The sequence below is a fragment of the Caloenas nicobarica genome, chromosome 1, assembly GCF_036013445.1.
Source record: "Caloenas nicobarica isolate bCalNic1 chromosome 1, bCalNic1.hap1, whole genome shotgun sequence".
Lineage (NCBI taxonomy): Eukaryota > Metazoa > Chordata > Aves > Columbiformes > Columbidae > Caloenas > Caloenas nicobarica.
The window spans coordinates 213,368,903-213,396,389 of record NC_088245.1 but is presented as its reverse complement, the minus strand read 5'-3'; the positions used below and the strand labels follow the sequence as shown (position 1 = coordinate 213,396,389).

General features: G+C 45.5%; 1 protein-coding gene across 2 annotated transcripts in view; it reads left to right on the top strand.

Annotated features, from left to right (window-relative positions):
• GDPD5 (glycerophosphodiester phosphodiesterase domain containing 5) overlaps nt 1-25,772 on the top strand; it is a 186,369-nt gene extending 160,597 nt beyond the window's left edge. For both annotated transcript variants that reach the window (XM_065647830.1, XM_065647839.1), the window contains exons 9-16: nt 3,177-3,259; nt 7,365-7,515; nt 8,467-8,685; nt 10,495-10,652; nt 13,203-13,350; nt 16,772-16,854; nt 23,592-23,704; nt 25,230-25,772. In XM_065647830.1, the coding sequence (XP_065503902.1) occupies nt 3,177-3,259; nt 7,365-7,515; nt 8,467-8,685; nt 10,495-10,652; nt 13,203-13,350; nt 16,772-16,854; nt 23,592-23,704; nt 25,230-25,345 (1,071 nt within the window). In that variant the 3' untranslated portion in view covers nt 25,346-25,772. The remainder of the gene's footprint in view (nt 1-3,176; nt 3,260-7,364; nt 7,516-8,466; nt 8,686-10,494; nt 10,653-13,202; nt 13,351-16,771; nt 16,855-23,591; nt 23,705-25,229) is intronic.
• The last annotated feature ends 1,715 nt before the right edge of the window (nt 25,773-27,487 follow it).

Sequence of the window (27,487 nt, the reverse complement as noted above, 5' to 3'; positions counted from 1 at the left end):
CCTTTCCAGGAAGAACTTTTTTCTAATATCCAATCTAAACCTCCCCTGGTGCAGCTTGAGGCCGTTTCCTCTTGTCCTATCACTTGCTACTTGGGAGAAAAGACCAACACCCTCCATGCTCCAACCTCCTTTCAGGTAGTTGTAGACAGATATTCCACTTCTGGGGCTGGGATTGTCTCTCCATGGGGTTAAGCCCAGTAGAAACTGTCTGAGTGTTGAGAATGGGACAGTCATAGTGAACCAAGTTTTAAAACTCAATGAAAATCTCAGTTTTACTGAAAAGGGGCAAGAAGTGCCTTTAATCTTGTAATCAAACAGCAGACCCTGTGTCTTCTCTGGGTTAAGATTCTGCTGTGCCCGAGTTTGGTGTACAGGAAAGACAGGAGAAGACCTTGGTCATGCTGGTCCTCTTCTACAGAGGTGGAATACTGTTGTAGCCACACGTTTGCTTTCATTAGCCCAGATTCATGCAAAACGAACTCTTAATTGATTAGGTGGTTAACACCAGTGTCGTCTTGCTCTTGTTGTCCTGCCCTTTTTACGTTGATAGCTTTGCCGAGGTAGTCCAACCTGCCCTTTCCAGTCTCCCTTAGCTTGAGAGATGATTTACAACTCAACACACTTTGCTTTTCTGTTTCTTATATGTCCACATCCCTGGTGAGACTGTTTATATGGGTGTGGGTTCAGTTGCTGCTTGACGTGGTGTCACATCTTGAGCTGGGACTTGCATTGTGTCCACCCAGGAACCCTTCCTTAGGCTAGTGATGTTGCATCACCCTTTGGTTTCTCTAGTTCAACTGTCTCTAGTTTGAACACCACATGCTTTATTTCCTTATGACTGCTGGAGTCTCCAAAAACAAGTATTGAGAATTATCCAGCAGAGAGAGGATCATCTTGCAGTGTTATCCTGAGGAAACCTGAAGTTACTTGGTGGGGAAACCAGAGATGTTGAAAGCAACCCAAGAAAATAGAGTCATTGAATCATTTTGGCGGAAAAGACCATCAAGATCATAGAGTCCAACCATTAACTGAACACTGTCAGTAGGCCATGTCCCTGAGAACCTCATCTCCGCGTCTGTCCAACCCCTCCAGGGATGGTGACTCCACCGCTGCCCTGGGCAGCCTGTTCCAATGCCCCACAGCCCTTTGGGGAAGAAATTGTTCCCCACATCCAACCTCAACCTCCCCTGGCGCAACTTGAGGCCGTTTCCTCTGGTCCTGGCGCTTGTTCCTGGGGAGCAGAGCCCGACCCCCCTGGCTCCAAGCTCCTTTCAGGCAGGTCAGAGATCAGAAGGTCTCCCCTCAGCTCCTGTTCTCCAGCTGAACCCCCAGCTCCCTCAGCCGCTCCCATCACACTTGTGCTCCAGCCCCTTCCCCAGCTCCGTTCCCTTCTCTCAACTCGCTCCAGCACCTCAAGGCCTTTCTTGTGGTGAGGGGCCCAAAACTGCCCCCAGGATTCGAGGTTTGGCCTCCCCAGTGCCCAGCACAGGACGGTCACTGCCCTGGGCCTGCTGGCCACACTAATCAGGTCAGCCTGGATGGGATCTCCAGATCTTTGTGGCTGCTGCTCCCTGCTGACAGCTCTGGGCATTGGGAATATTTAGAACAAAAGCTCTTTCAGCTCGACCTTGTGTGACCCAGTGCTGGGCTGTGCAAAAGGGTGTGATGGGGATGTTGCCTCTGTCTTCTCCTAGACAAGTCAGACTTTGATTGGGAGCTTTTTTTGGAAGATAATGTGCCTTTGTTGAACAAAAAGAAAAATGAACTATATTGATGTGTGGCTTGAGCCAGAGGAATTCAGTAGCAAGATACCGGAGCTGTGTGAAGGTTGCTGCTGACATTTGGTCTGATTATTTTTCCCTAAAGATTTGCTGACCTGAACACGTAAGTTTATCAGCTAATAAGAAAGAAAATTGTTCTCAGACACCTTAAGCTCTTCAGCAGCTTTTTCTACTTACTGTGTATTTATTATGTATTGTATCTCTTGTATTTATTGTGCGTGTTTCTTGCATGGCATATTTAGGTCCTTTTTCTTAATTATTCTGCTTTCCAAACCCTGAGTAATTCTTGAAAATCATGGGTTATGAATGCTCATTGATGGAAACTTAATGATCCTGGTGGTGGCAGAGATGAGTGGAAAAACAGGGTGTTACAACTGAAAGCACAATTGGAAAAAACCAAACCAAAACAACAACAAAAACAAACAAACACCACCAAAAAAAACCCCAAACAAACCAAATCCAGACAATTTTTTAAAATAGCTTTGTTTTGACGTGCTTGTGTTTCAGTGCAGAAAACCTGCCAGCTTTTTTCTCCATAGCTGTCTCTCTTTTTCCAGTCTGCCTGTTGTTGAATTATGCACATTTTAAGGCTAGCTATACTGTGCTGGTTTTGTGGAAAAACAAAGTATTTGTCTTCACTCTGTATTGTTTTTAAACAAACCCAAATTCTGTTACTGTCTTCTCCATTCAACAGGACGGAATTTGAAATAAAATTTGAGTCCTTACCTGTGAGAGCTGTAGAGATAAATTATCTGTGTTTAAGGCTATTTTTTTTAATTGTTGTTAAAACTTGCTAGAACATTTGTAATTAGAGAAATCTGATTCTTAGACTGAGTAATGGATTACTTTATTGAATGAGTAGATCTGAAAATAAAATGTGTGCTGCAGAACCTGTGGTCTAGTTGTTCTCCATGGTATGGATAATACCCTGGTTTATGGACTTTCTTCTTTCTATAATGACATTGCAATCATTTTTTTCATAGAAAAGTAGGACAATGAAGAGCTGTTCAGGTGTTTTAGATAGTTCTGGATATAACCTGTAGATAGAGAATTGGCGTCACAGTAACAATCACTTTCTGGAGGTCTCCAACAAACCACTGTTTGGGGGACCACACTGGTGAGGAAATCTCTCTTTCCACCAGACCTAACATTGAATGCTATGTGTGAGGACGACCATCGATGGAGTCAAACGCATTGGTCAGCTTCCAACTTCAGTAAGGTGCGATTATGCTGGTGCTCCAGTGTAACTGGCTACTATGTAATCTGCAAAATAAGAGGTTTTGGCTCCTTAATATCTCTAAACCTTCATCCCAGCATCCTTGCTGACACTGCTTCATAAACATTTCTACTTACTACTAATCTCTCATTGCCTTTTTTTTTTTTCTCTCCTTATAGTTGGCACCAGAAAACACTCTGATGTCTTTCCAGAAGGCAGTGGAACAGAAGCTGTATGGAGTCCAAGCTGATGTTGTACTGAGGTAAGCCAGAGTGCTGGTGGGTCTGAGACTTTCATAGAATCATTTTGGTTGGAAAAGACCCTCAAACTCATCAAGTCCAACCGTTAACCCACCCTTGGCACTACCCCATGTCCCTGAGAACTTCATCTTGGCGTCTGTTCAACCCCTCCAGGGATGGTGACTCCACCACTGCCCTGGGCAGCCTGTTCTAATATCTGGCAACCCTTTCTAGGAAGAATTGTTCCCAAGATCCAATTCAAACCTCCCTTGATGCAACTCGAGGCTATTTCCTCTTGTCCTATCACTTGTTACATGGGAGAAGTGGATGACCCAAACCCTGCTGGTGTGTCTTTCCTATCTGGTGTGTTTGGTTGTTATCGCTTTTTCCCATTGAAAAGGGCTCTCATGATAAACATATCTGATAACTCCTGTCTGTTTCTATTTGTAATGCACAGATGCTACTAACTATTTCACTGAGATGATGATTAATGGTGAAGCTGTTCAGGTAGGAGAACCTGGATACCTCTGTTGTGAAGCTAATCTTTATTATGTTCAACCTGATCTAGTTGAAGATGTCCCTCCTCATTGCAGGGGGGTTGGGCTAGATGAGCTCTGAGGGCCCTTTCCAACCCAAACTATTCTATGAGTCTATGATTTGCAGGGCTGTAGTTTATCCTAGACCTTGCTTTATTGCATTTGCTTTCTAACCTGGCTTGAAGTCGGTTGGCCTTGGGAAGAGACAAAACTGCTTAAATGTGACTTTTGCTGGGAGTTTGGTAAGTTTTAATATTCTTGTTCCTTTTCTGAATTTTTTTTTTTGCATGTGTGATGTAGGTGTGGAAGAGAGCAGAAGTGGCATGAAGGGAACAGTAGTGCCTTAGTGATCCCTCAGTTTGTCTCAGATCCAGTTATAAATACAAGAAAGACTTAAACCTGGTATTTTGTTTTTTCTTGACCACTTTAGAGGTTGGTGTTCATAGAAAGATATTTTTCCTGGTGGAAGACAGGCTTCTGAAGTTTAATTGTTAGGATGCTTTTTAAAAAAAAATTATATTATATAATTGCATGAGAGCAAATGATACAAAAACTAAAGGAATTTCTTCCCCCACAGGAGGTGGAAGGTCATTGTGGAAGGACCAAAGATGAATTGGAATGTTTGCAATACAAATCTTCTTTCAAAAATCAGTTCATTAACTGTTGCAAAGGGTGACTACTTGACCGTCCACACTCACCCATGAGCACTCAGCTCATGCGGTGGCTGAATTGGTTATTTCCATTAGCACTGGCCAGGGGGAAAGGTGGACTTTTGGGAGGAGGAGAGCTGGAAAAGCTCCAAGAGCCATCCCAGAGGAGCACACCAAGTGTCCATAACTTAAGCAATGCCCTTGATGGCCCAGGTATCCAAGGCCCTCTCTAGGAGACCCAAGTGTCTTTATAAAGAGAGGACTCCATTTACCTTCAGACCAAAAAGCGACCCCTCAATATATCTAGCAGCAAATTTGGGGAGGGTTTGCGGCACAACAACCATTGCTGTCCTTATCCCTTTGAAACATGTTCTTTGTGCCTCTGGCTTGATGGGTCCACTCCACCTGAGATGTCCCCAGGACATAGAATCATAGAACAGTTTGGGTTGGAAGGGAACTTCCAAGCTCATCCAGTCCAACCCCTGCCATGACATCTTCACCAGCTCAGGTTGCTCAGAGCCCCGTCCAGCCTGGCCTGGGATGTCTCCAGGGATGGTTCATCCACCACCTCTCTGGCCAACCTGGGACAGGCTCTCACCACCCTCAGGGCCAACAATTTCTTCCTCATATCCAGCCTGAATCTCCCTCCTTTAGTTTAAAACCATTATTATCCCTTGTCTTATCACAACAGATCCTGCTCAAAAGTCTGTCCCATCTTTCTTATCAGCCCCTTTTAATTACTGAAAGGCCATACTAAGGTCTCCCCGGAGCTTCTCTTCTCCAGCTGAACAGCCCAACTCTCTCAGCCTGTCCTCCCAGCAGAGCTGTTCCAGCCTCGGGTCATTTCTGTGATTCCCCTCCTGGGATGTCACCATGTTCCTCTAGCACATATCAGCCATGGATTGGCTGCTGGGACATACACCCAGACATACCACAACCTGGTCCTCACCCATTACATACCTCAAACTGGGTGGGGCCCTGGTTATAAAGCCAACTTTGCTTCAAACAGCTGGAGTGTAGTATCACTGTGTGTTCCTCTCTGATTTTCTACCTCCTCCCACATCTCTTCTTCTAAAGTTCTGCTTGCTTTCTCTGAATTATTTTTTCAAGCCTGTGCCTGTTAATACCTCGTGTACAATGGTACATTGGCCTTGGGTGGTGCTGAGTTACTCTAAGGGGAAGGACTAGACAGGAGGGGTGTTTAAAAGATGTATAGATGAGATTCTTAGAGATATGGTTATGGTTGGACTCGATTTTCAGAGTCTCTTCCAACCAAAATGGTGAATGTCATTGAATGAATGTCACATACTCCATAGGATTTCCACTCTGTGGTTAAGGCTTAGCAGTATCTTAGGATGTTCTGCTATGAGATGTTAAAACTTGAGCTGCTACCTCCTTTAAGTATTCCACACTCTTAATTCTGCAGTTGCTTAGGATTTTTTTTTCTTTTTTTTTTTTCTTTTTTAAACTATATTTATTAAAACTCCTTCAGATTGCAACAGCATGGTGTGCTGCTGAGGATGCTGTTGCTGTGTCAGCACGTTGCTTTGGGTTGGTAGTTGGCACAGTACATGCTAGAAATAGCAAATAAAGATGCCAGTGACCTTTGTGATAAGGGACTTCTGTAGGCAATGGTGAAGCTGAGGCAGTGTTTGCTCCATCATCTAAAACTGGTTTTTGTTTTCCCTCTGACTTTGGGGGTGAGTGCTCTGGGTTGTCTCCTAATTCAAATGGGGTTTATATTTTAATCTTATCTCCTTTCCGGGCTTTATCTGAGTCTCCTATTATGAAGATGGGCTCCTTGATTTAGAAAATGTAATTATAATTAGGCTGCCTGTGCTGGGGTTATCTTGATTTCTGAGTGTGGACAACTGTCCCCTTGCCTTTGATAGAAACCATCACTGCCCTGTGTGGTGTTAACACTGATCCAGTCACAGAAAATTGGGCTGGAAGAACATTTAAAGATCTTTTTAGTTTTCCCAGAACTGTTGTTCTGTAATATCTAGGTGGCTTAAAAACAGAGGGCATGTGTTTGGTTATTTAGTTTCATCTGAGAGGCAGGTTTTCTTTAAGATGCATGAACTTAACTCATCTGAGCGCACCTGTTTCCTGAAACCAGTTTTCAATTGGAAAAGGCAATTTCAGAGCTATTTTTGTTGCTTGGAGCCCTTGCATCTTGCTGAAAGCATGTGAACATGAAGTACCCAGGTAGTTTGAGAGCCTTTGAAAATCTTGCTCATCATCTGCTGTTAACAATGTGAGAATACTTTGTGCTTGTGTCCATGCACAGAGGGTATGGAAAGCCTCTGACATTACTAGGGGCTACAGACACAGCAGAAAGCTGTGGTTAGCGTGAGCATCCAGGGTGGGTGTTCTTGTCCAAGCTGCCTGAGTTTGGCACTCCAGAAATTTTTGAGAGGGTACTGGAGTGGTGAGGAGGGAGGGATGGATAAGATTATGTCAGCATTTCAATGATTGCAAACATCTAGCAGGTATCCAAGAGACTTTTTCCTCTGGGTGCATCTCATTTCCAGCGTTTTTGGGGATGCTGGGGATGTGTTAAGTTGATAGAGATCTTCACAATGATAGGATGAGAGGAAATGGCCTCAAGTTGCACCAGGAGGTTTAGATTGGGTATTAGGAACAATTTATTGCAGGAAAGGGCTGTCAGGTATTGGAACAGGCTGCCCAGGGCAGTGGTGGAGTCACCATCCCTGGAGGGGTTGGACAGATGGAGATGAGGTTCTCAGGGACATGGGGCAGTGTCAGGGATGGGGTAACGGGTGGACTCAATGATCTTGAGGGTCTTTTCCAACCAAAATGATTCCATGATTTTGATGTGAAGCCATGAGAAAGGCTGGAGTGGTAACGAGTATTTCTCTAGTACCATGTACATGGTTGTGCATTTCCACCTGTAACGGGGCCTCTGGCTGTCTTTGCAGCTATGACGGAGTGCCGTTTCTGATGCATGACAAGACACTCAGGAGAACAACCAATGTGGAGGAAGTGTTTCCAGAGCGGGCCTACGAGCACTCCTCCATGTTCAACTGGACCGACCTGGAAAAGCTCAATGCTGGAGAGTGGTTCCTACAGGTGTGTGTGGCCATGGGGAGGGTGTCCTGGAGCCATGGCCATAGGGTAAAAGCTCATGCCTAAACCCTCTTTGAGGCAGAGAGCTGTAGATCTGTCTCCTTAGTGGAGTGGTCTGAAGTGCAGTTGGACCAAGAGTCCATGAACCACATTTAGTTCTGTCTTCTACTAAATTTAGACTTGGTCTAAAAGACATATTATCTTTCTGTGCCTTTTCCACCACCTGGAAGGAGAAACCTTAAAGCCTGGTTGACACCACAAAGAACTTCATGACCCCCGGGAGGTTGAATGTGATTATGAAGAGAACAGAAAAGACAGTGTGTTGTATGCTGCTCCTTTTTCTTAAATTTACTTTTGGAGACAATTGTCTTTACAAAGAAAAAGCAAGAAATTCAGTCTTTGAAGCCCAGGGGGGAAGAATTGTGGGATGGGCTTGGCCCACCTTTCAGCATGCAGCCAGCTTGCAGATGGGATTTCTTTTTGCCAAGCTGCTCTCTCGGTAGTGTCTGTAACCTCCTGAATGTCCTTAAGTTAGGACCCCATCTCTTCCACAGCCCATAGCTCTTCTCTGATCACTCTTAGTTATATATTAATAATAAGTTGTACTTTCTATGTTTGGATTCTGAAGAATCCTTGGTGATCATGTACACAGTGTGAGAAAGTAATTTTTTTGGTTACTACCTTGGAAAATTACATTATGGCCCTATAGCTCTGCTCTCCTCCTGGAAATGGGATGACCTGCCCGACGTACCTTGCTTGCAGTAAGGATCTGTGACCTCTGGTTGGGTAGGGAAACTGAGGCACAGAGAAACACTTCAGCAAGCTGCAAGGTGGGCATGGAGCATAGCTGTTTGCATCTGCCACTGTTGCTGAGGTGGGATAGAAAAGAGTCTTCACCCATATTGGAGGAGTCTGGTCTTTGTGGCACTGATGGGGGATGCACTTTGCTTTCAGAACGACCCTTTCTGGACAGCCGGATCTCTCTCGAGGTCTGACTACTTGGAAGCTGCCAACCAGTCAGTCTGCAAGCTGGCAGATATGCTAGAGGTGATCAGGGACAACACATCGCTCATCCTGAACTTCCAGGACCTGCCGCCAGCTCATCCCTACTACAGCACTTACATCAACATCACCCTGGAAACCATCTTGGCATCGGGAATTCGACAACAGGCTGTGAGTTCTCTGGGGTTGGTGATGTTTCCAAAATTGCTCTCTTTATGGGTTCCTTGAATCCTTAAATGTCTCATTTGATCCATTTGAATTCTTGATTTGAAATGTCACCTCATGCCAAGAAGTCATGCTGGGGGGAGACAGTGCCTCAAGGCTGGTGGTTCCAGATGCTTGGTAGCATCTTGGGCTGTACTCATGGTAGTATAGCGAGTGGATGGAGGAAAGAGATTATTCTTCTTGCTTGGCAATCATATGTTCAGTGTGGGGCTCACCAATCACCTCTCTAGTACTGGTGAGGAGAATGTTGAGAAGTTAGATGCAAGCTCTTCACTGGCTTGTGTGTCAGGAGGATGAGGGAGAATCATCATGAATTGGAATGGGAGAGGTTTTTGCTGGATATAAGGAAACTGGCTTTCCCTGGGAGGGCAGGCAAGTGTTGAGAAGGGGCCAGGAGAGACTGAGGGATCTCCATCCCTGGAGCTTTTCAAGACGCAACCAGACAAAGCCCTGAGCACCTTGTTTGAAATCAGTGCTAGCCCCAGTTTGTGTTGGAGTAGAGATCATCTGAGGTCCCTTCCCACCAAGCAATTTGATAAGAGCCTCAGATATGGGAGAAGAGGTTGAGACCCAGAAGGTGATTGTGGGTAGCAGAGAGCCTTTCCTCTCTCCTTAGCTTTAATGCTTCTTCCTGGGCTGAGCAACTGTTTCATCCTTGAGTCAACCTCTGCTTGGAGGAGAAATGGATGTCCTGGAGCTGAGAGGATTTCAGCAAAAGGAGGTTTGTGTACCTGCAAGGATCGTTTCCAGAATAATAGAAAAATAGAATTATTTTGGTTGGAAGAGACCTTTAAGATCATTGAGTCCAACTGTTAACCCAACCCTGGCACTAACCCAAGTCCATGAGAACCTCATCTCCACATCTGTTCAACCCCTCCAGGGATGGTGACACCACCACTGCCCTGGGCAGCCTGTTTCAATGCCTGACAGCCCTTTTCCAGAATAATTTTTTCTAATATGCAATCTAAACCTCCTCTGGTGCAATAGTTGAACACAGACATGGGGTTGTGAAGTGGTATTTCTCACCCAGGTTTTAACTTTCTCTGTTGAAAATACGTATGGTTACATCCAGGCTGCTCTGATGCTTTGGTAAATGAGTGTCACAGAGTTATTAAACGTGGATTACAGTAACGCAATGCCTGGTGGTACTACTGGGACCATCTGGTTGCTCCCAGCCTCTACATAGCACAAGCCATAAAACTGCTCAGCTTGGCTCCTGCATCCACTTTACACCTGACAACTGAGCGTGTTAGCAGTAATTAATTTGATACGCTTTCAGAGTATGCTGTGTACTTAGGGAAATTCTTGACCTGTGTTAGGGTAGATGCAGCCCTGATAAAAGAGGTGATTAAAGCTAATCTTAGCCATGGGATCATGGGAGGCTTCTTCTGCACTGTCAATTTTAACCTTGTGTCCTTAGTTCTCTCTGTGCCCTGAACTGGACAGGGAGGACAGGTTCTCAAGGACGCACCATGTTTCTTCTCTTGAGCCCTTGGCCTGATCCCTTTGTATCTCAACCCTTTTCACCTCTAAGATTTTGTGCATTCCAGCCCTTGGGGCTCACAGATAACCCTGAAATGCATTTGAATAGATATATGGTAGACTATACGTGTCTCCTAGACAATTTGCATGACAAGCGAGGCAGCGTCTTGTGTGATTAATTTACTTCTGGCTGGGTGTAAACTGACTGTTTTGTGCCACCAACTTTGTGAACAGTCTTTGCTGTAGCCGTCCTCTGTTTCGCTTCCTCTGCAGGTGATGTGGCTGCCGGACACAGAGAGGCAGCTGGTGAGACAGATTGCACCAGGTTTCCAGCAGACTTCTGGCCTCAAGCTGGACGCGGAACGCCTGAGGGAGAAGGGCATCGTGAAGCTCAATCTGCGTTACACCAAGGTCACGAACGAGGATGTCAGGTACAGCCTTCTGTTGGGATGCTGCGTGACAGTTCGTGTGCTCTGTGGCAGGTGTCCACAGCTCCGTGCATCCTTCCTAACGTCATCTGTGTGCATCCCTGGCTCAGCAGCACCTTTTCTGATCATCCCAGACTGTCTTATCCGCACAGAGGTATCTTTTCAGGTGGACTTGCTCTTGAAATGAGCTGCCCAATCTTATCCCTACCCATCACCCAGAATCCAGGCTGTTCCCAGGAGCACAGACCTGACTCTAATAACTCTACACGCTAATTCAGCATACGATGATCCTTTTTGAAATACAAATATATGATTCGTCTGATTCTTATTACACTGTCAGCTCTGGAAAAAAGTGAAGGCTTTTCACACCAAGTAGTTCCAAGTGCTGTTTCATCCTCATTAGCAGCTGCCCTTTGTTTCCGTTCATCTGCTTCAGAGTTGCTACCACAGGATTTTGATTAGTCCAAAGTCTGGATATGCTTTCAGAAATTTCTCTTTGCAGAAAATTCAATGGTTTCACTACTGTCCTTTTTGAGCTATTTAGACTGGTCAGGTCTCCTCTTTAATGAGCCTGGTACAGCACGGGGTTTCTCTTGTGCTCGATCCTGTATTTGATCCATGCCGTGTGTTAGCTCCCAGCTTTAGCCCCCTTCTTGGAAAGGGCAGGTTGTCTCTAGTAGAGCTTTTATATTTTTTTAGAGTTTGAATTTTTTCCCCAGAGAAATACTTGAAAATGAAACCAGTTTGCAGAAGAAAGGCTTTGTTTTGTTATATATTTGAGCTGGGAGTAGGGAAGAACTGAGCCTGCAGTGGTTTGAGAACATTGTCTAATTTAACATAATCCAGCAGTGTTGTTCCAGGGCTGCCAGCAACCGGTCTAGTTGCTCACCCTTAAAACAGAGTCTGTGCTTTACCTGCAGGATAATTCCTGCCTGTTTTTCCCTTACCTATTTGCTCTGTCTCATGGAGAGGACCATATGCCAACTCTTGTCTAACCCAGATCATCAGCCCCAATCTCTCATCAATCCCACCTCAATCTCCAAAGTCAGACCTGCTACTTGAGTGTTGCTTGAACCCTGAAGGCCTGGTGGTGTTCAGTCAAATGTTGTTGCAGTCATAGAATCATTTTGGTTGGAAAAGACCCTCAACATCATCAAGTCCAAATGTTAACCCAACACTCTCACTAAACCATGTCCGTAGGAAACTCATCTATGCATCTGTTAAACCCCTCCAGGGATGGTGACTCCACCACTGCCCTTGGCAGCCTGTTCCAATGCCCGAGAGCCCTTTGGGGAAGAAATTGTTCCCAAGATCCAACCTCCACCTCCCCTGGCACAACTTGAGGCCATTTCCTCTCATCCTGGCATAATGCCCGCATGAGCCAGAGCAGGATCAACATGCCCTGGTAGAACACGATTTCCTCAGTCCCTGCCCACCCCCCAAAAAAATCAGCATCTGGATGTAACATTGCTGTGACCACTGCTGTCCTTCAGAATCCCTTAGCCTTTAGAGCAGCTTGATGGTGCTGTGAGCTTTGAGATGTCCACATCTTGTACAGAGGCTTTCCACCTCAAAATGCTTTGCTGATATTAAATGGAAAGGATTAATCTCTGTGCTCCCCATGCAAGGGAGATAAGGAAATAGAGCAATTTATGGAAACCATATGGGTACAGGGAGTCCACTATCAGTGTTTGGTTTGCAGCTGACAGCTCTTGTACCCCAGCTTGCAGCTTTAGCTTCTTGGAAAATGACTTTAGAATGCTGGAAGCTGTAACTCTGTGACCATTCCCAAAACAAGGGCATGGGAGTTGCAGGAATTGATGTTGGAACTGCAGTCTGACAGTTTTTAATTAAGTAAATTGTCTATGATGTGTTACAGGCGTCTGAGCCAGATGTTAATTTTACATCAACATGATGAGGTGAGGGTTAGAAAAACACGATGTGCCCATCATTTGTGAAGAAATATCTGAGATGGGCTGTGTCCTGGGTCAGGCAGCATCCAAAGAGAGAAGAACGCTTTCAAGTTCCAACCATTTGATTGCAATGCCCTTGGGTTGCTTATGAAGTGAGCGTGCCTTGTTAAAAAAACTATTTTGTGCAATTCAGACCCAATAAATCTAGCCAGGATTACAGTGGCGGCTGATGGCAGAAGTTCTCCTCTTGGAGAGGACTTAAGAAGGGCTTTTAAGAAAGTTGGGGACAGACTTTTGAGCAGGGCCTCTTGTGATAGTACAAGGGGTGATGGTTTTAAACTTGAAGAGGAGAGATTCAGGCCAGACACAAGGAAGAAATGTTTGACATAGAGGGTGGTGAGAGCCTGTCCCAGGTTGGCCAGAGAGGTGGTGGATGAACCATCCCTGGAGACATTCCAGGCCAGGCTGGACGGGGCTCTGAGCAACCTGAGCTGGTGCAGATGTCCCTGCTCGTGGCAGGGTTTGGATTAGATGAGATTTGAAGGTCCCTCCAACCCAAACTATTCTGTGATTCTATGATTCCATGAGGATCTGAGGTTTGCGGGGGGACTCACATCTCACTCTGTCTGTCTCCTGGCAGGGACTACGCCATGGCGAACCTGAGTGTGAATCTCTACACTGTGAACGAGCCCTGGCTTTACTCCATCCTGTGGTGTGCCGGTGTCCAGTCGGTCACCTCCGACAGCTCCCACGTCCTTCGCAAGGTGCCTTTTCCCATCTGGCTCATGGTAAGCATGATGTTTGGGAAGGTGCTGTGAACCCCTGGAAGGAGAGGATGCAGTGATGGGTGTAGAGGTGGCCGTTGACCACTGCAACCATGCGTCTAGTGGGTTTCTCCAGGAAAGTTTGATTGGGTGCCTATTTGGCTTCAGGGTTTTCCCCCCTCTGTATTCCTGAGCCCTGAGATGGTAATAGAACAATGCTCCTCTTGCACAACCCCTTCAGATGGCCTCATCTCTCCCCATACAGAGTTTAGTAGCCTTGGACACTGTGTTGCACACCCCATTTAACCCACATGATTTTTCTATTTTTATCCAACGGAAAAAAACCCCAACCTTTCCAGACCTGCTGAGCAGCTGTTGAGTTGCAGCAGAAGCAGGCACGCAGATGAAGCAGCAAACCTGGCTTCTGTGTTTTGGTCAGGCCACAAAACTAGCTTTTTGCTGAGATTTTTTTTTTTTTTTTTTAATACCAAATGAGGACGAGTTTGACCTCTGTCTACCCCATTGCTGAGCAAGAATCAACCAGAGACCCAAGGCAGCCCCCTTACCCATCATGTAGCCAGTAAACTCTCTGAAAACCCCCACAGCACTTTGGGTCTCTGAACTAAACAGAAATATTCATATTGTTGCATGAAATATTCATGTTGGACTGGAGAGGAAACACTGAAATGGTTGCATTAGAGTATTCCCAAAACAAGAGTTTGGCTGTGGCAATGTAAGTGCATTTGATGGAGGGGATATTTTTTGATGACAGATGCTGTTGGAGGTAGGACAGGAGGCAGCTGTTTTACCTGCTACCATGGCAGATCTGCTTGGAAAAGGGAAAAATAAGATGAGCAAAAGGAGAATTTAATGTTGATGAGTTATCTGCATCTTTATCTGGAGACAGAACCTCAAGACTGTGGCCTAGAAGGATGTACAATATCCTTAATCTTAGCTTAGCCTACTGCTTGCGTCTGACTACACAAATTCATGAGCTGGAAATGGTTTTATACAGACTGAATCTGTTGGCAGAAGAGATTATTCTCATCTAGATCATGCTGCTGAAAACATCTGTCCTCCGCTCCAGCTGGCAGGAGCTGTGTGCACATCACCAGCAGCTTTTTTTTTTCCTCCAAAAGCCCCTTTGCTGATATTTGGAGCCTTCCGCCAAAAGCCCTCCCGTCTGCTGGATTTCCAAATCAGCCTTCTGCTGTGAATGCACACTACTATATCACCGGCAGTGTAAAAATTCCTTGATTTCCTACATATTGAAGTGTTTGGGTGATGTAATCTAACCAGCTTTGCCCCCTCTATGACATGGGAGACGGTTTGTGTGCCAAGTGTCCTTGGGGGCTTTGCTGGGATTTATTGCCAGCTGAACAGTGTGAATCTCTTCCATTCACATTTAAAATTGCAAAAATACATTTAACTTGTGTTTTGTTTAAATAAAAAGAGGAAAGAAAAAAAAAGAAGGAAAAGTGACAGCCTCTTCCTCTTCTACTCTTGATGGAAAGCTGCTGGTAAGAACAGAGGCAAACAGACATGGCATAGAGGAGGGTTTTGTAAAGCTTAGGCTGGGGTTCAGCCCCCAACTTGATGTCTTTAAAGCCAGAGCCCAGTGTGGGACTCCTCTCTGCATTTTTGTGGTGTCACCTTCAGAGCAAAGGTTTTAGTTGCTGTTTGCCCACTCGCAGTGAATTGATGAAGGTTTGGTGGGCTACTATTGTGAGGATTAGAGGAGAAGGACTTATTTGGGGTAAAGTTTATTAAAAAAATTTAAAATTGCACTGAAACAGCCCTGTCTGAAAAAAGGGGATCTGCAGGTCAAATATAGCAAATTTCTGCTTGTATCTTGGTGCGGATGGAGCAGAATAACAAGTTGTATCTGCAGTAGATGTTTGCTGACCTGTGCTCCCTCCTTTGCAGGGCTGAGGAGGCACCTGCTCACTGGGCACTCCAATAATGATGTGCGTGGGGTGCATATATTTTTTGAAAAATCCAGTTTTCCTCTTTTGATCACCTTGAAATTCCATTTTTATCATTTATAAAACCTTGATTTTGTACCAAAAACTTCTAGCTTTGAGTTTTCTGCAGAACTTGAAAAAAAAAAAAAATCTGTGATACCTGTAATAGGGTGCTGGTGTTTACCTAGAAAGCTGTGTTCATGTCTACCTATTGCCTGGAGTATATCATATGAAATGCAACTTTTGCCCCACAGTAAAACCCACTATTTTGGGTCTTAAGTTGCATAAATTGAAAATTTATATGTGTAGATTTTGTTCTAAATTAGAACGCTCTTGACTTTTCACTCAAAATACTTAGTTATTGTGACACCCTTCTGCCAAGAAAATGGGAAACATCAATTTTGTTTGTTGGTCTTAATAGATGCAGCAAATGTAACACTAAATGTCACCCTTCTGTAATTAAGCTGGAAAATACGAGGATTTAATCTCCATCAGTAGCACTGCCTAATTAAAGCATTGCCCTGCTAATTCTGTGGTGCACTTTCACAAGAGAAATTGAGATGCACAAGGAGTCGCTGAGCAGAAAACCAGGTTATTCTCTGCTGGGAGACGGAGCAAAGTTGATGGTTCCCAACTGATTTTATCCATGTCACTCTATCATTGTATTGAACTCACCTTTGTGCATTATATATTCTATTTCTCTAATGAAATATTATTTGTTTGTATTAATGATGGTTGTGGTGGATGTGTCTAGTATGAAATCAACAACTTTTTTCCTGGTTGGGACCGGTCCAGGTTTGGGATAAGAGAAATCCGTTAGCATCACTGGTGGCTGATGCTGCCAAGCATCATCAGGAGTCGATTATTATTAGCACTTTTTGGTCTTTACTAGTGCTGCTTTTTCCTGGGAATCAAAAAAATCAATGTGAAGTAGTGGTGGGTTTGGATGGTGGATTTAGCTGGTGTGATGACCACAGCCAATTAGTCTGGCAACTAGAACCAGATCTACCAGTGCCTTAAAGGACAAAAATTGAGAAGTATACACTTAAAACAGCCACTACTAGCACTCAAAATGGACTCTGCATGTCTCATGTGCAATGTGTACGTATTTCTATGTTTTCCCACAGACCTAGATTTCCAAACAGCATCTTCCCCTCACCTCAAGTTACAGCTGAGATAAGAGACTTCCAGCCCACAGAGCTCTGAGAAAATATCAGCGCACAAAAGGAGGGAGAGTTTAAAATTGTTCTTGTTTGCAGTTTTGGTTGTGTGTGGTGGGTGTGTGTTTTTTATTTCCTGATAATGTCATTTTGGGTGACAGGCTAGATTAGAAATGTCATAAATGTTGTGATTTGTGTGTGACCCCTGCAGCTCTATGCTTTTCTTTCTCCCCTGGTGATAGCTTCAGCAACATGGTTGTACCCAAAAGGTTTAAGATGTACTTCTGTTCTTTTTTTTTTTTTTTTTTTTTTGTCTTCCAGCCTCCAGACGAGTACCACCTAATCTGGATCACATCTGATCTCATTTCTTTTATCGTAATTGTAGGAGTTTTTATATTCCAGAAGTAAGTAGCATTGTGACAGCTTGACTCTCCTACATTTGCGGCGTGTGTTTTTGTTCAGAGCGTGGGGTTGGAGATGGGAGAGGTGAGCACTGTGCTCCTTCGGTGCTTGGATCACAATAGCAGGGAAACCATTTATTAAAAAACCCTACAAAGACTGCAAACAATAATTCCACTTCTGAGATGTGGCATGGAATTGGATGCGGTTTCTGCTTTTTAAGATGAAATGAGTTCCCAAAATAGTGGCGATAGACGCCTTGCTCTGTTCATAAATGCATGTGCGAGAGAAACTGTAAATGCTTTGGGAAAGTGGATGTTGAGAAGGAGAATAAAATGCCTTAAAAGAAAAAGAGATGTTTTGAGATTCCATCATTGTAGTCTTCAAAAAGAACATGTTAGAGTTCTCTTATATCAGCTCGTTCCCATTTGGCTGAAGAAATAGAAATATTATGATTTAGCAAATCAAATCAGTTGCTTAGTTTGATGCACAGAGAAAGTCTCTCCATTTTCCAAAGAAAAGGCAGAGCAAGGATTTCATGAAGACATGGCAGGATCCCTGAAAACAAATGTGGAGCATAAAACCTGGGAGCAGAACAAGTTAAGACACTGGTAAATCAGGAAGATGGAAATCAGCTTCCTAATGACAGAGCTGGCCAAGCTACCCCTCCTCTTGATTATACTGGAGGAAACCATGGTGTTTTCTCCATGATGTGCCTTTCCTCGTAAGAGGCATTTTAGCTGTCAGTGGTGACAGTGTAATAACCACTTCTGGGGGGGGGAAAAAAAAAGTGAGCTCAGAGAGAGCTGTGGTCCCTCCAGCGAGAAGCAGCATCTTTCTCCTGGGAAAATGTGTCATTCTGAAAATCCATCCCCTCTTCCCCTGGCTCTATCATCTCATCTGCTTCAGCATGCACAAACAACTGTCTTCAAGACATCCAGGGACCGGCACTTTCCTTCCTTCTTGTATCTGAAATGCCTTTGTGTTATGAGCAGCAATTTAATTTGCTTCAGCCTCGTAAGCCAGTGATTTTGCTGTCATGTTATCCCAGATCATCTACTTGCAGTGATCTCTTTCCTTCCCCTGGGTGCTTAACTATCTGGATATTTTTCCCATATTACAATGGGCTACTGCTCCTGCCAGCACCTGCTATGGATTTGACTGTAGACCAGATGTTTCGTCTGTTTATAATTGTGTCTAAATTAATGACTTGCACAGTCCCTGTGCCCAGCGGGTCCCCAGTCCCAACGTGGGATAATGGAGTGAGCAGTAGATTCAAAACTCTCCTCTCAGATTAAATTTCCTGACAGTTAATGAAACCACTGACCAAGACAAGATTAACATTTTTTTGAAGAAGTCTTGTGATCTGAATTGTGGCCAATTAAGCCTTTTCTCCAGAAGGGCTGCGTTGTCTGGAAGCTTCCTCCACTCCATCAAATTTGTCAGTTGGTTTAATAAGAAATATCTCTGCTCTTTAGACCCTGTATTTCTCTGTCAGATAGAGAAATGCACGGAGGGGGCAGGGACTGACCTCTTTGAAGAGCAGAATTTGAAGGCCAGGTTGATGAGATGTTTACAGTCTTTTGCATCACCTCCCAAAGTCAGGTTTAGATGGCTTTTCTGAATCAGACTCAGGAGACCACAGCTGAAAAAAATTAAACTGATTCAACCTATTAAATGGGAATTCTAGGTCCCAAAGCAGAGTGAAATGATGTTTGCTTGGAGAGAGGGAGAAGTCACAAACTACGTGGGCTTGGTGATAGCCAGACTCTTCCTCTCTGCACTGATTGAATTTCTTCTGGTTTGGAAGAGGTTTGATGGAGTAAGGCAAGAGGAAGCAGGGTAAGGAAGGAAAGCATTATTGCAGGACTTCTCTTCCATCCTCAGTGTAAATGTGATGCAGGTGAGAAGAGCTGGGAGCTGCCACCAGCTTTCCTCAAGATCCATCAACCTGGAGTACTGAGCTGCCTGCCCGGCCTCTGGACCTGATGGAGAAAGGCAGATGCTCAGAGACGTCTGGCCACATGGGATCCATAGTAGCAGGGTCAAATGTCGTCTTTTGGATCTCTCCCTTGGGACAACTCAACCCAAAGTCAGTAGAAAGAAGGAGGAGAAAAACCTGGCACCAGGAGTTGGACTTTTTGCAGCAAAGGGCTTGTTCTTCAAAGAGTCTTGTGCCATTTCCCTGCCATTCCAGTTTCTCCACCACATGAAAGAATTTGTAGCATCACTGAGGTCATGTCAGAAGCAAAATGTGGCAGAATTGTCTGACAACTACCTGCTGATGTGATTCAGCTCTGGGAAATGGGGCTTGGCATTTGGCCTTCCGTGTCGTGTTGTGGTTGGTTTTTTTTTGTTTTCTTTTCTCTCCTTTTTTTTTTTTTTTTTTTTCCTTTTCCAAAGTCCTTTTTTGGGGGGCAAAACAGAGCCGCTTCCTTCATGCAAGGATGAGGGGGGACGGGTGGAAAAAGAGCCACTGCTTCGATGTTCTCGTCCTGTCTCCTATGCATGGCTTGTGTCTCCTCCGTAGCCACAGGTGGGGATGGCTCCTGCTGTTCTGCTTCAGCCCCTGTGACAGGATCGTGGCAGCCCCTCCGGAGGGGAAATACCAACTGTGATGACTTCTAACTGATCTTTTTTTTTATTTTGCCTCTTTGCCTTGTTTATTTTCTTACTGCTCTGACTGTTGTGCATGTTCCTCCTCTTTCTCTCTCTGCTGCATTCTGGCATCTCACAGCTATCACATGATCAGGTAATTCTGGTGCTTTCCTCCTCTTTCTCCTTTTTTTTTTTCATTCAACCTTCCTTCCTTTCTTTCTTTCTTTCTCCCTCTCTGTGTTTTGGCTTCACTGCAGATGGACAGGGCAGGACACAGCTTTTCACGATGCTTTCAAATATCTGGCTTCACAGGGGGACCATAAGGGTGTGAACGTTGCATGGTCCATGGTGATGAGCACCACAGGAGCCTGAAGCTGAGGCTGGTAGATGTTTTGAAGGCAATCTGACCTTCTGTTGCAACGGTCTAAGCTGCTGCCTTTTAAAACAGCCCTATTCTGACGTCTGCAGTGTGTTGTAATTGGGAAATTCCCAGTGGATGTAATGCTTTCTCCATGGAAATAATCCCACTGCAAAACATCCCACTCCATCCTGTATTTACTGGGGTTTTTTGAGACCAACCTCTTCTAAATTGGCCAATTCTAAAGAAAATAATGTAACTCGTTTAATTATATAAAGTATCACTTCTCTAGCCCTGGGAATGAATTAATAAAGCTAATAAATAGAAAGATTTGGCTCATCAATTGCTGCACTCAGAGCTTGGGATCTTTCAGGAGTCTTTTCCCAGTTACACCACTGTGAAACTGGCAAGGCAGTGTGAAAATAAACGGCATTGCACCCAGGAGTGAGATGAGCCTGGGATGCTGGATTTTGAAGTGCCATCAATTGGAAACCCAGATTTCTCCTTGTATTTGGCTGTTTCCTCACCAGTCATTCTCACCCCCTTGGAGGGAACCGCTGTCGCTTTTCTGCAGTAAAGCCTCCACTGTGTCCGTACTCGGACCCAACTCTTCACGTGTTACCTTCTCCGTTCCTTCTGCTGTGTGCCATGGGGTTGTGTAATATTTCTGAGGATTTGGCTACTCCCTACCCATGCTTATCTGCCCCTTTCCCTCTGCCCACCCACTACCTTGGGGTTGGGGTTGGCCACCTGCTCCACGAGGTACCTTGGACTTGCAGCGTTACGTCCTCATGGCATCTCCCCAAAAATGGCTTTGGGGCTGGGCTGAGCCCTTCTATGGGTGCATGGAGGTTGGGTGTTTTCCTCTTCTCACCTTCCCTTTGCTTGTGGGTAAGGAGAAGACAGGCCTTGAGGAGTTGGATAGGCTGTAGACCAGAGCGGTCGCAGGATGGGGACCACGGTTGCGGCTGGCTTGGCTCTTTGCTCGCACCATCTTATCACCCAGTACTGATCAACCCCCTTTTCTCCCCAACCCTACCCATCTCCTTTCCCTATCATTTAGCATCTCCCCCTCCAACCCAAGGGTCCGGTCGTGGCCCTAACACGGTCTATGCTGTCTCTGTGTTGTTGTCCCAGTATTTTTTAGTCTGTTCCTACCCCGTGTCCGTCTGGTCCGCTTTGACGCCAACCTCCCAGAACGAGACCTACCTGCTGTCTGTCTGACCTTTTTGCACGCTGCTGTCCTAAACGTGGCCGATTACAACAGAGTCCAAGGGGGTAGGAGAGGTGCTGTTTTTCTATTAAACAAGCTTTCTGGAGACCCAAAAGCTACCAAGCACAGCAGAAAGTAGTTCATGTGGCGTTGGTTCAATTTGCATAGTGATTAAATGTACTGGTGGCTCTTCTAAGAGGGTATTTCAAAGTACCCTTGAAAAATGGGGTTAACCTTTCCTAGCTTGTTCAATCAGAGCAATGCAACCCTGTGAGAGGAATCATTGGCACCTCATCCATATTTAACCACCATGGGAGATAGAAAGCAGAGCAGTGCTCGTTCCTCTTAGAAGGAGGAGAAAAGCCCTTGGTCCCTGCATCCCTCTGAGGCTGGGCTGTGCCCCAAAATGGTCCAAAACTCTCCATGCGATGTCTAAGACCTATGGGCAAGAGATCATTGTGCCTTTTGGCTGCGCAGCCCAGCCTGATGCTGAAAATTCTGATGTTGTGAGCAAAGAAAAGACTCATCATAGCAGTATGTTTTGGACCTGATTATCGATTAAGGAGAATCTGGTGCTGTGAGATCCATTGCACTTGCAACCACATTGACCTTAGTGGGATCTGCCTGCGTGGGACACTAACGTTAAAAATGATTGTTTTCCAAGTCTGAGTGGCTCAGCTTACATGATCACAGAATCACAGCATCATTTTGGTTGGAAAAGACCCTCAAGATTGAGTTCAACCATTAGCCCAACCCTGGCACTAACCCATGTCCCTGAGAACCTCATCTGCCCATCTGTCAAACCCCTCCAGGGGTGGTGACTCCACCACTGCCCTGGGCAGCCTGTTCCAATGCCCAACAGCCTTTTCGGTTAAGAATTTTTTCCTAATATCCAATCTAAATCTTCCCTGGTGTGACTTGAGGCCATTTCCTCTTGTCCTATCGCTTGTTACTTGGGAGAAGAGACCAACACCCTCCATACTACAACCCCCTTTCAGGTAGTTGTAGTCTACAGTTGTCTACAGCAATAAGGTGATTATAATAGAAGAAAAATATTTCCTGTTTTTTTTATATACTTTAATGTCTTTTCCTCCTTGTGCCTCCTCTGTGTTGCTTCTCTCCATGGGTCTGTGGGCTGTGTTGTGTTACCATCCCACCCTGTCTTCTCTCTGTAGCAGAGCACCCCTTTCATCCATACCCTGGTCAGAGCGTGAGGGTGAGGTGTCAGTGCTGGGATTTGAGAAGGGGATGGAAACCCCATGACATCACCACCAGCTAGATTTTCTTGGAAAAATTACAGAACCTCTTTTGTGGATGTTACTTTGTCAGGCTGTTGCTGTGGACCCAGATTAGAGATGTGTGGGGCTTCCCAAATCTTCTTCTGCTGGGGCTGGGGAGGGGGTTAGAAATTTAAGAGAAGGTGGTTGTCACCCTAAAAAAAAAAAAATCGCCTTCTCTTGTGTGGTTGAGCCACTAGATGGTGCCAGAAGATCAGAAACCCAATAAGTCACCCTAAATCCCTGCTGTTTCTCCATCAAAGAGCGTTATAACCTCCCTGGCTCCAGCAGGAATAATGAGATTTAATTTAAAGCCTTCTTCTGTGGTCAGGAGGTAGGATGAGTTGCTGAGGTGTGGACTATGAGAGCCTGGCCTGAATAGCATCCCTTTGCAATGGGATCTGCTTTGTTTGAGCCCACCAAGCCCTGGTTTCCTCTGTTGCAGCAGCAGATCCACCCTTGATTCCAAATTCTAGCAGCTCTGTAGCCAAGGGGCTGCTATAGGGGTGCTCTCAGGCTAAAAAAAAAAAAAACAAACCCACCCAGTTTTAAAAGCAAAATCGCCCTTGAACATGCTGCCATTGCTTGTTACTAACATCAGTAACTTTCTTTACATGCATTCAGTAATGAGAATAAAAGTCTGGCTAATTTTAAGTCAAGCCAAGTTCTCATCAGCCTCATATTATTCATGTGGTGGAAACTTTGGGGTGAATGCTGAGTTTCATCAACGCTTAAAAAGTGTGGGGTTTGGGGTAGAGCATTTAAGCAAATCGTGTTCAGGAGGAACCATATGTGACAGCTGCCTTTGTGGGGACAGTGTCTTTGCTGCATGTCAGGTTTGAGACCTTAATTGGTCCTTGAGGTCTCTTCTTCCACAACTGTGAGCATTTAATAAGGTGAGGAAGGGGTTTTGGTTTCTTTACTTGGCTTGGTCTTCTGTTCTATCTTTCCAACCCTAAGAGTCAAAATAGTGAAAATAGCTCTTAGGGCTATTGGGTAGGGCAGTTGAGTAGTTGATGTGATAGATAGGGGTTATGGGCAGTTTTTGGTGAAATTAGAGGAATTAGGATGCTCAAAGTGATTAAAGATGACCTACTTGTATGTTTGTCACCCTCAGAGAGAACATGATAATCTCTGAACATCCTCCTACCACATGGGGTTGCGTAGGTGCAAGGGAGCAAAGGCTTTGAGGGTCTCTGAGACTTATTGGTCTCCACATTGTTGGTGGCCACTTGCGTTGAGGTTGCTCCCATGACTGTGGAGGCCAGCCACTGATATCCCCCTTTGGTCTTGCAGGTGGCGTCTAGGAAGCATCAGGACTTACAACCCGGAGCAAATCATGCTCAGTGCTGCTGTCCGTCGCTCCAGCCGAGATGTCAAGATCATGAAGGAGAAGCTGATCTTCTCAGGTATGGATGGGGCTGGTCGGTCAGAGCCCTTTGCTCCATCCCTCAGCTGTCACCCTGCTCTCTGCTGACAGAAGAGGTAGTCCTAATATAGGTGCCATCTTCTGTTGGTGGGACAGGGTGGCTGGACTGATCCTGCTGCACTGAACCACCTGTGGGATATGGTCATGGCTCATCCATCCCAAACTGGTCTGAGCATTGATTTGCACAGAAATCCTGCATTTAGCTTTTTAAGTGATGTCATGCAGCATTCTTCTATCATCCTGCATCATCTCCGTTCTAAATTGTCAACAGTATGCCAAAAGCTGTAAAACCCATTAAAATAATGGGTTAGGTCAGCACAAATAGTGGTGATGAGTTTGGGGTAGACCTGGAGTTCAATGGCCCTGTGGACTGAGGGGTTCCTGATATCCTTGTGCTCCTCCCAGCGTTTATTTGTGATGGAACATGCTGGCAATGTGTCCATCTTGCCCCACCTCTAAGAAAGATCTGAGAAATGGGCACAAAGAGGGAAACATTTAGCTTTAAAAAATTAAAGTTGGTGTGTTAAGCTGGAAAACTAACATTTGAAGGAACGTGAATATAATATCTCCTTAAGCTTGTTATGGGTTTTCTTTGTATTTAGGGGCTGGAGACCTCCACCTCTTGCCTCTGAGATCTTCTTGTGTGAAATGCAGGCCTGATTCTGCCCTCCAGAGGTGGTGAAAATTGGGTGTAAATCCAGGGAACCCAGAGAGGGAAGGCAGTTGGTGACAGCAGAATTAACCCAATTAACCCTCCTCGATGTGTTCTAGACACAAAATGCCACAGAATCACAGGATCATCGCAATTGGAAGGGACCTCTGTAGATCATCTAGTCCAAACCACCTGCTAAAGCAGGGTCACTGGAGCAGATTGCACAGGAAGCATCCAGGATATGTCCTAGATATAAAAAATTCCTAGAGGGTAGGAGATATATATTAATTTTTTTTTCCTCTGAAATGGATGTTCTTGCTGAAGGTGGATGTCTACAATTAAAAATGTTAGTGGTTGCACATTTTTCCAAGTGAAATTACAGGCCTCTCCCGTTATCCAGAATAGCAAATTTGTGTAGAGATTAAGTTCACGTATTTTGCACCCTTTTTCCACAGGTGACTAAATCAGTTTATAGGATAGTGTCATTGGGGGTAGAGGGTCCAGTTTTGCCTCTGATGGTGGCAGGATTGTCAGAGTCTGAAACTTAGATGTGAGCTCCTATTTGGAGGCAGATGCTGGTCAGAACTGGTTTTAAATGGGTGCAGTGTTACTAAGCCTGGGGTGAAATCCTTGTAGGATCATAGAATGTCCTGAGTTGGAAGGGACCCACAAGGATCATTGAGTCCAACTGCTGACCCTGTGTAGGACAACTCCACAGTTCACACCATGTGTCTGAGGGTGATGGACCCCATCTGGTAGAACAGCTCAGTGCCTCAGTTTCCCTATCCATAGTGACTCTTGTGACTTGCAGCACTATGATAATGTTCCCACCTTCCTTGTCTACCCTCCCCAGAGATCAACAATGGCGTGGAAACCACGGACGAACTGTCCCTCTGCTCTGAGAACGGCTACGCCAACGAGATGGTCACTCCCACGGATCACCGGGACACCAAGCTGCGGATGAACTGAGGGGTTCCAAAACCAACCCCGGCGTGTGGCCACCCCCGCGTTTGCTCCAGCAACGAGAGCCGTGCTCTCCTGCTCGCTCTGGGATGGGAACCTTTCAGGAACTGCTGGTTGGGCAGAGACCCCTTCCCATACCCCATCACTGGCTACTCCGCCTCCCTGGTTGTGAGGTGGGGGGACTGATTTTTGTAAATATGTAGAAAATTGGAATTTTTTTGTGTCTTTCTTTTTTTTTTTGAGTGTAACTTTTCCAGGGCATGAGTGGAAATACTGTGTTCATTAAATCCTTGACTTTATGGCTGAAGTTATTTGAATCTTGATGTGATGGCCTGAATACCCTTGGGATGTTTTGGGAAAAACACGTTGGATGTGTCTCCCCTTTTTCCCCCTTGCCATGCTCCACTCCTTCCCTTGGTGCAGCGGCTGTGTAGCTGAATGTTGTGGTGTTCTTGTGAAGTGTTGGTTTTTTTAATAATTTTTTGTTCGTTTGTTTCCTCCCCTTTCTTGGACAATGAAGTTTTTAGCTCTAATGTAAGAAGAGACTGTTTGGAGGAGAGAAGCTTTCCTAGGAGAGGAGATAGCACCGCTCTTCCCTGCTGAAATTCAGAACCAGGGAAGGGGCTGCACTCAGTCACTTGGGCACCTTCTCCGTGTCCCATCCTCATAGAATCACAGAATGTCCTGAGTTGGAAGAAACCCACAAGGATCATCAAGTCCAACTCCTGCCCCTGCACAGGACAACCTCACAGTTCACACCGTGTGTCTGAGGACGTTGTCCAGTCTCTTCTTGAACACTGTCAGGTTGGGGCCGTGACACCTCCCTGGGGAGCCTGTTCCCATGTCCAGCACCCTCTGGGTGAAGAACCTTTTCCTCATGTCCAACCTGAACCTCCCCTGGCGCATCTTCCTGCCATTCCCTCGGGTTCTGTCATTGGTCACTAGAAAGAGATTGGTGCCTGAAACCTCCTCCTCCCCTTGTGAGGAAGGTGTAGACCTGTAGTAGCTGTAGGTAGCTACTCTGTCCTGTCCTCTTTCCCCAAAGCCTGAATGCTCACAGGGGAATGGCCTTCTTGAAATGTCCTGCTGCAGTCTTGAAGGCAAATCCTGAGCGTTGGCTCTAGATTGGCCTCTGCTGGCAGCAATGCTTTGACTTTTGATTCCTCCTCCCTCCCCGTTTTTCTTTCTTTCTTTCTTTCTTTGTGTATTCTCACTGAGTTGGGCTCTGTTGGGAGCCCAGATGGCTTGCAAAAAAAGCAATGCCATGAGCACCCATCGCCACTCAGATCTGGCTAAAGTGCCTGCCACTCCATGTGGCGTTCGCAGTTGCTCCTTTGCTTCCCCATCCTTACACCCATGTAGGAAAAGCAGGAGGTGGGTGCAGGATGCGCTTCCCCCACTGAGATGCTCATGGATGAAAGAGTTGTAAACAGTTTAGAAGGTGAAGCAGCCCCAGAGTGTAATTTATTATTTCAGGGAGACCTTTCCTCCTTGCTTTAACAGCAGAACCTTTAAAAGCTGTATGTTCACGTCCTCCAAAGGAGTGATAGTCTTGCAGCTGACAGGCTCATGAAGGCAAGAGCTCTCATCAGCACGTTTCCAATGCAAAAAGCTTTAAACCAAAATCCTAGACCAGAGGTTAAAAGAAAAACAAACAAAAAACCCCGACTAAACAAACAAAAAAACCCCAACTCATAAACCAAGTAGATGACAATTGCATTTTATTCGCTCCCTAAAACAGCTCACAGTCAGCCCCAGGGTGGTCTCAGGTCTCTGCTCTTGACCTTCAAGGCCTTGTGGAGAGGAGATGGTTTTTGGGTCACTTTGCTGTTCACACAGAGCCGGTTCCCAAGGCAGCTGCAGCCAGCCGGAAGGCTGCCGGAGCTAGTGAATGCATCTTGGCTCTATCCTTGTGGCCTTCTGGTGTTGGGTTGCTCCCTTTCTTTCTGGATCATGGCCAACACAACGCGCAACGTCAGAAATCCCATTGAGCACCGGCTTCCTATGAAGTGTGCGCTGCATTGAAATTGATGAGACCATCAAAGTTATTTCCTGTGGAGGGAATGGGAGTTGAGGCTGAGTCTTCAGGTGCTGGACAAACTGGGCTGCAGACCCCATGAGCGGCTGAGAGAAGTCACCTTGCAGAGG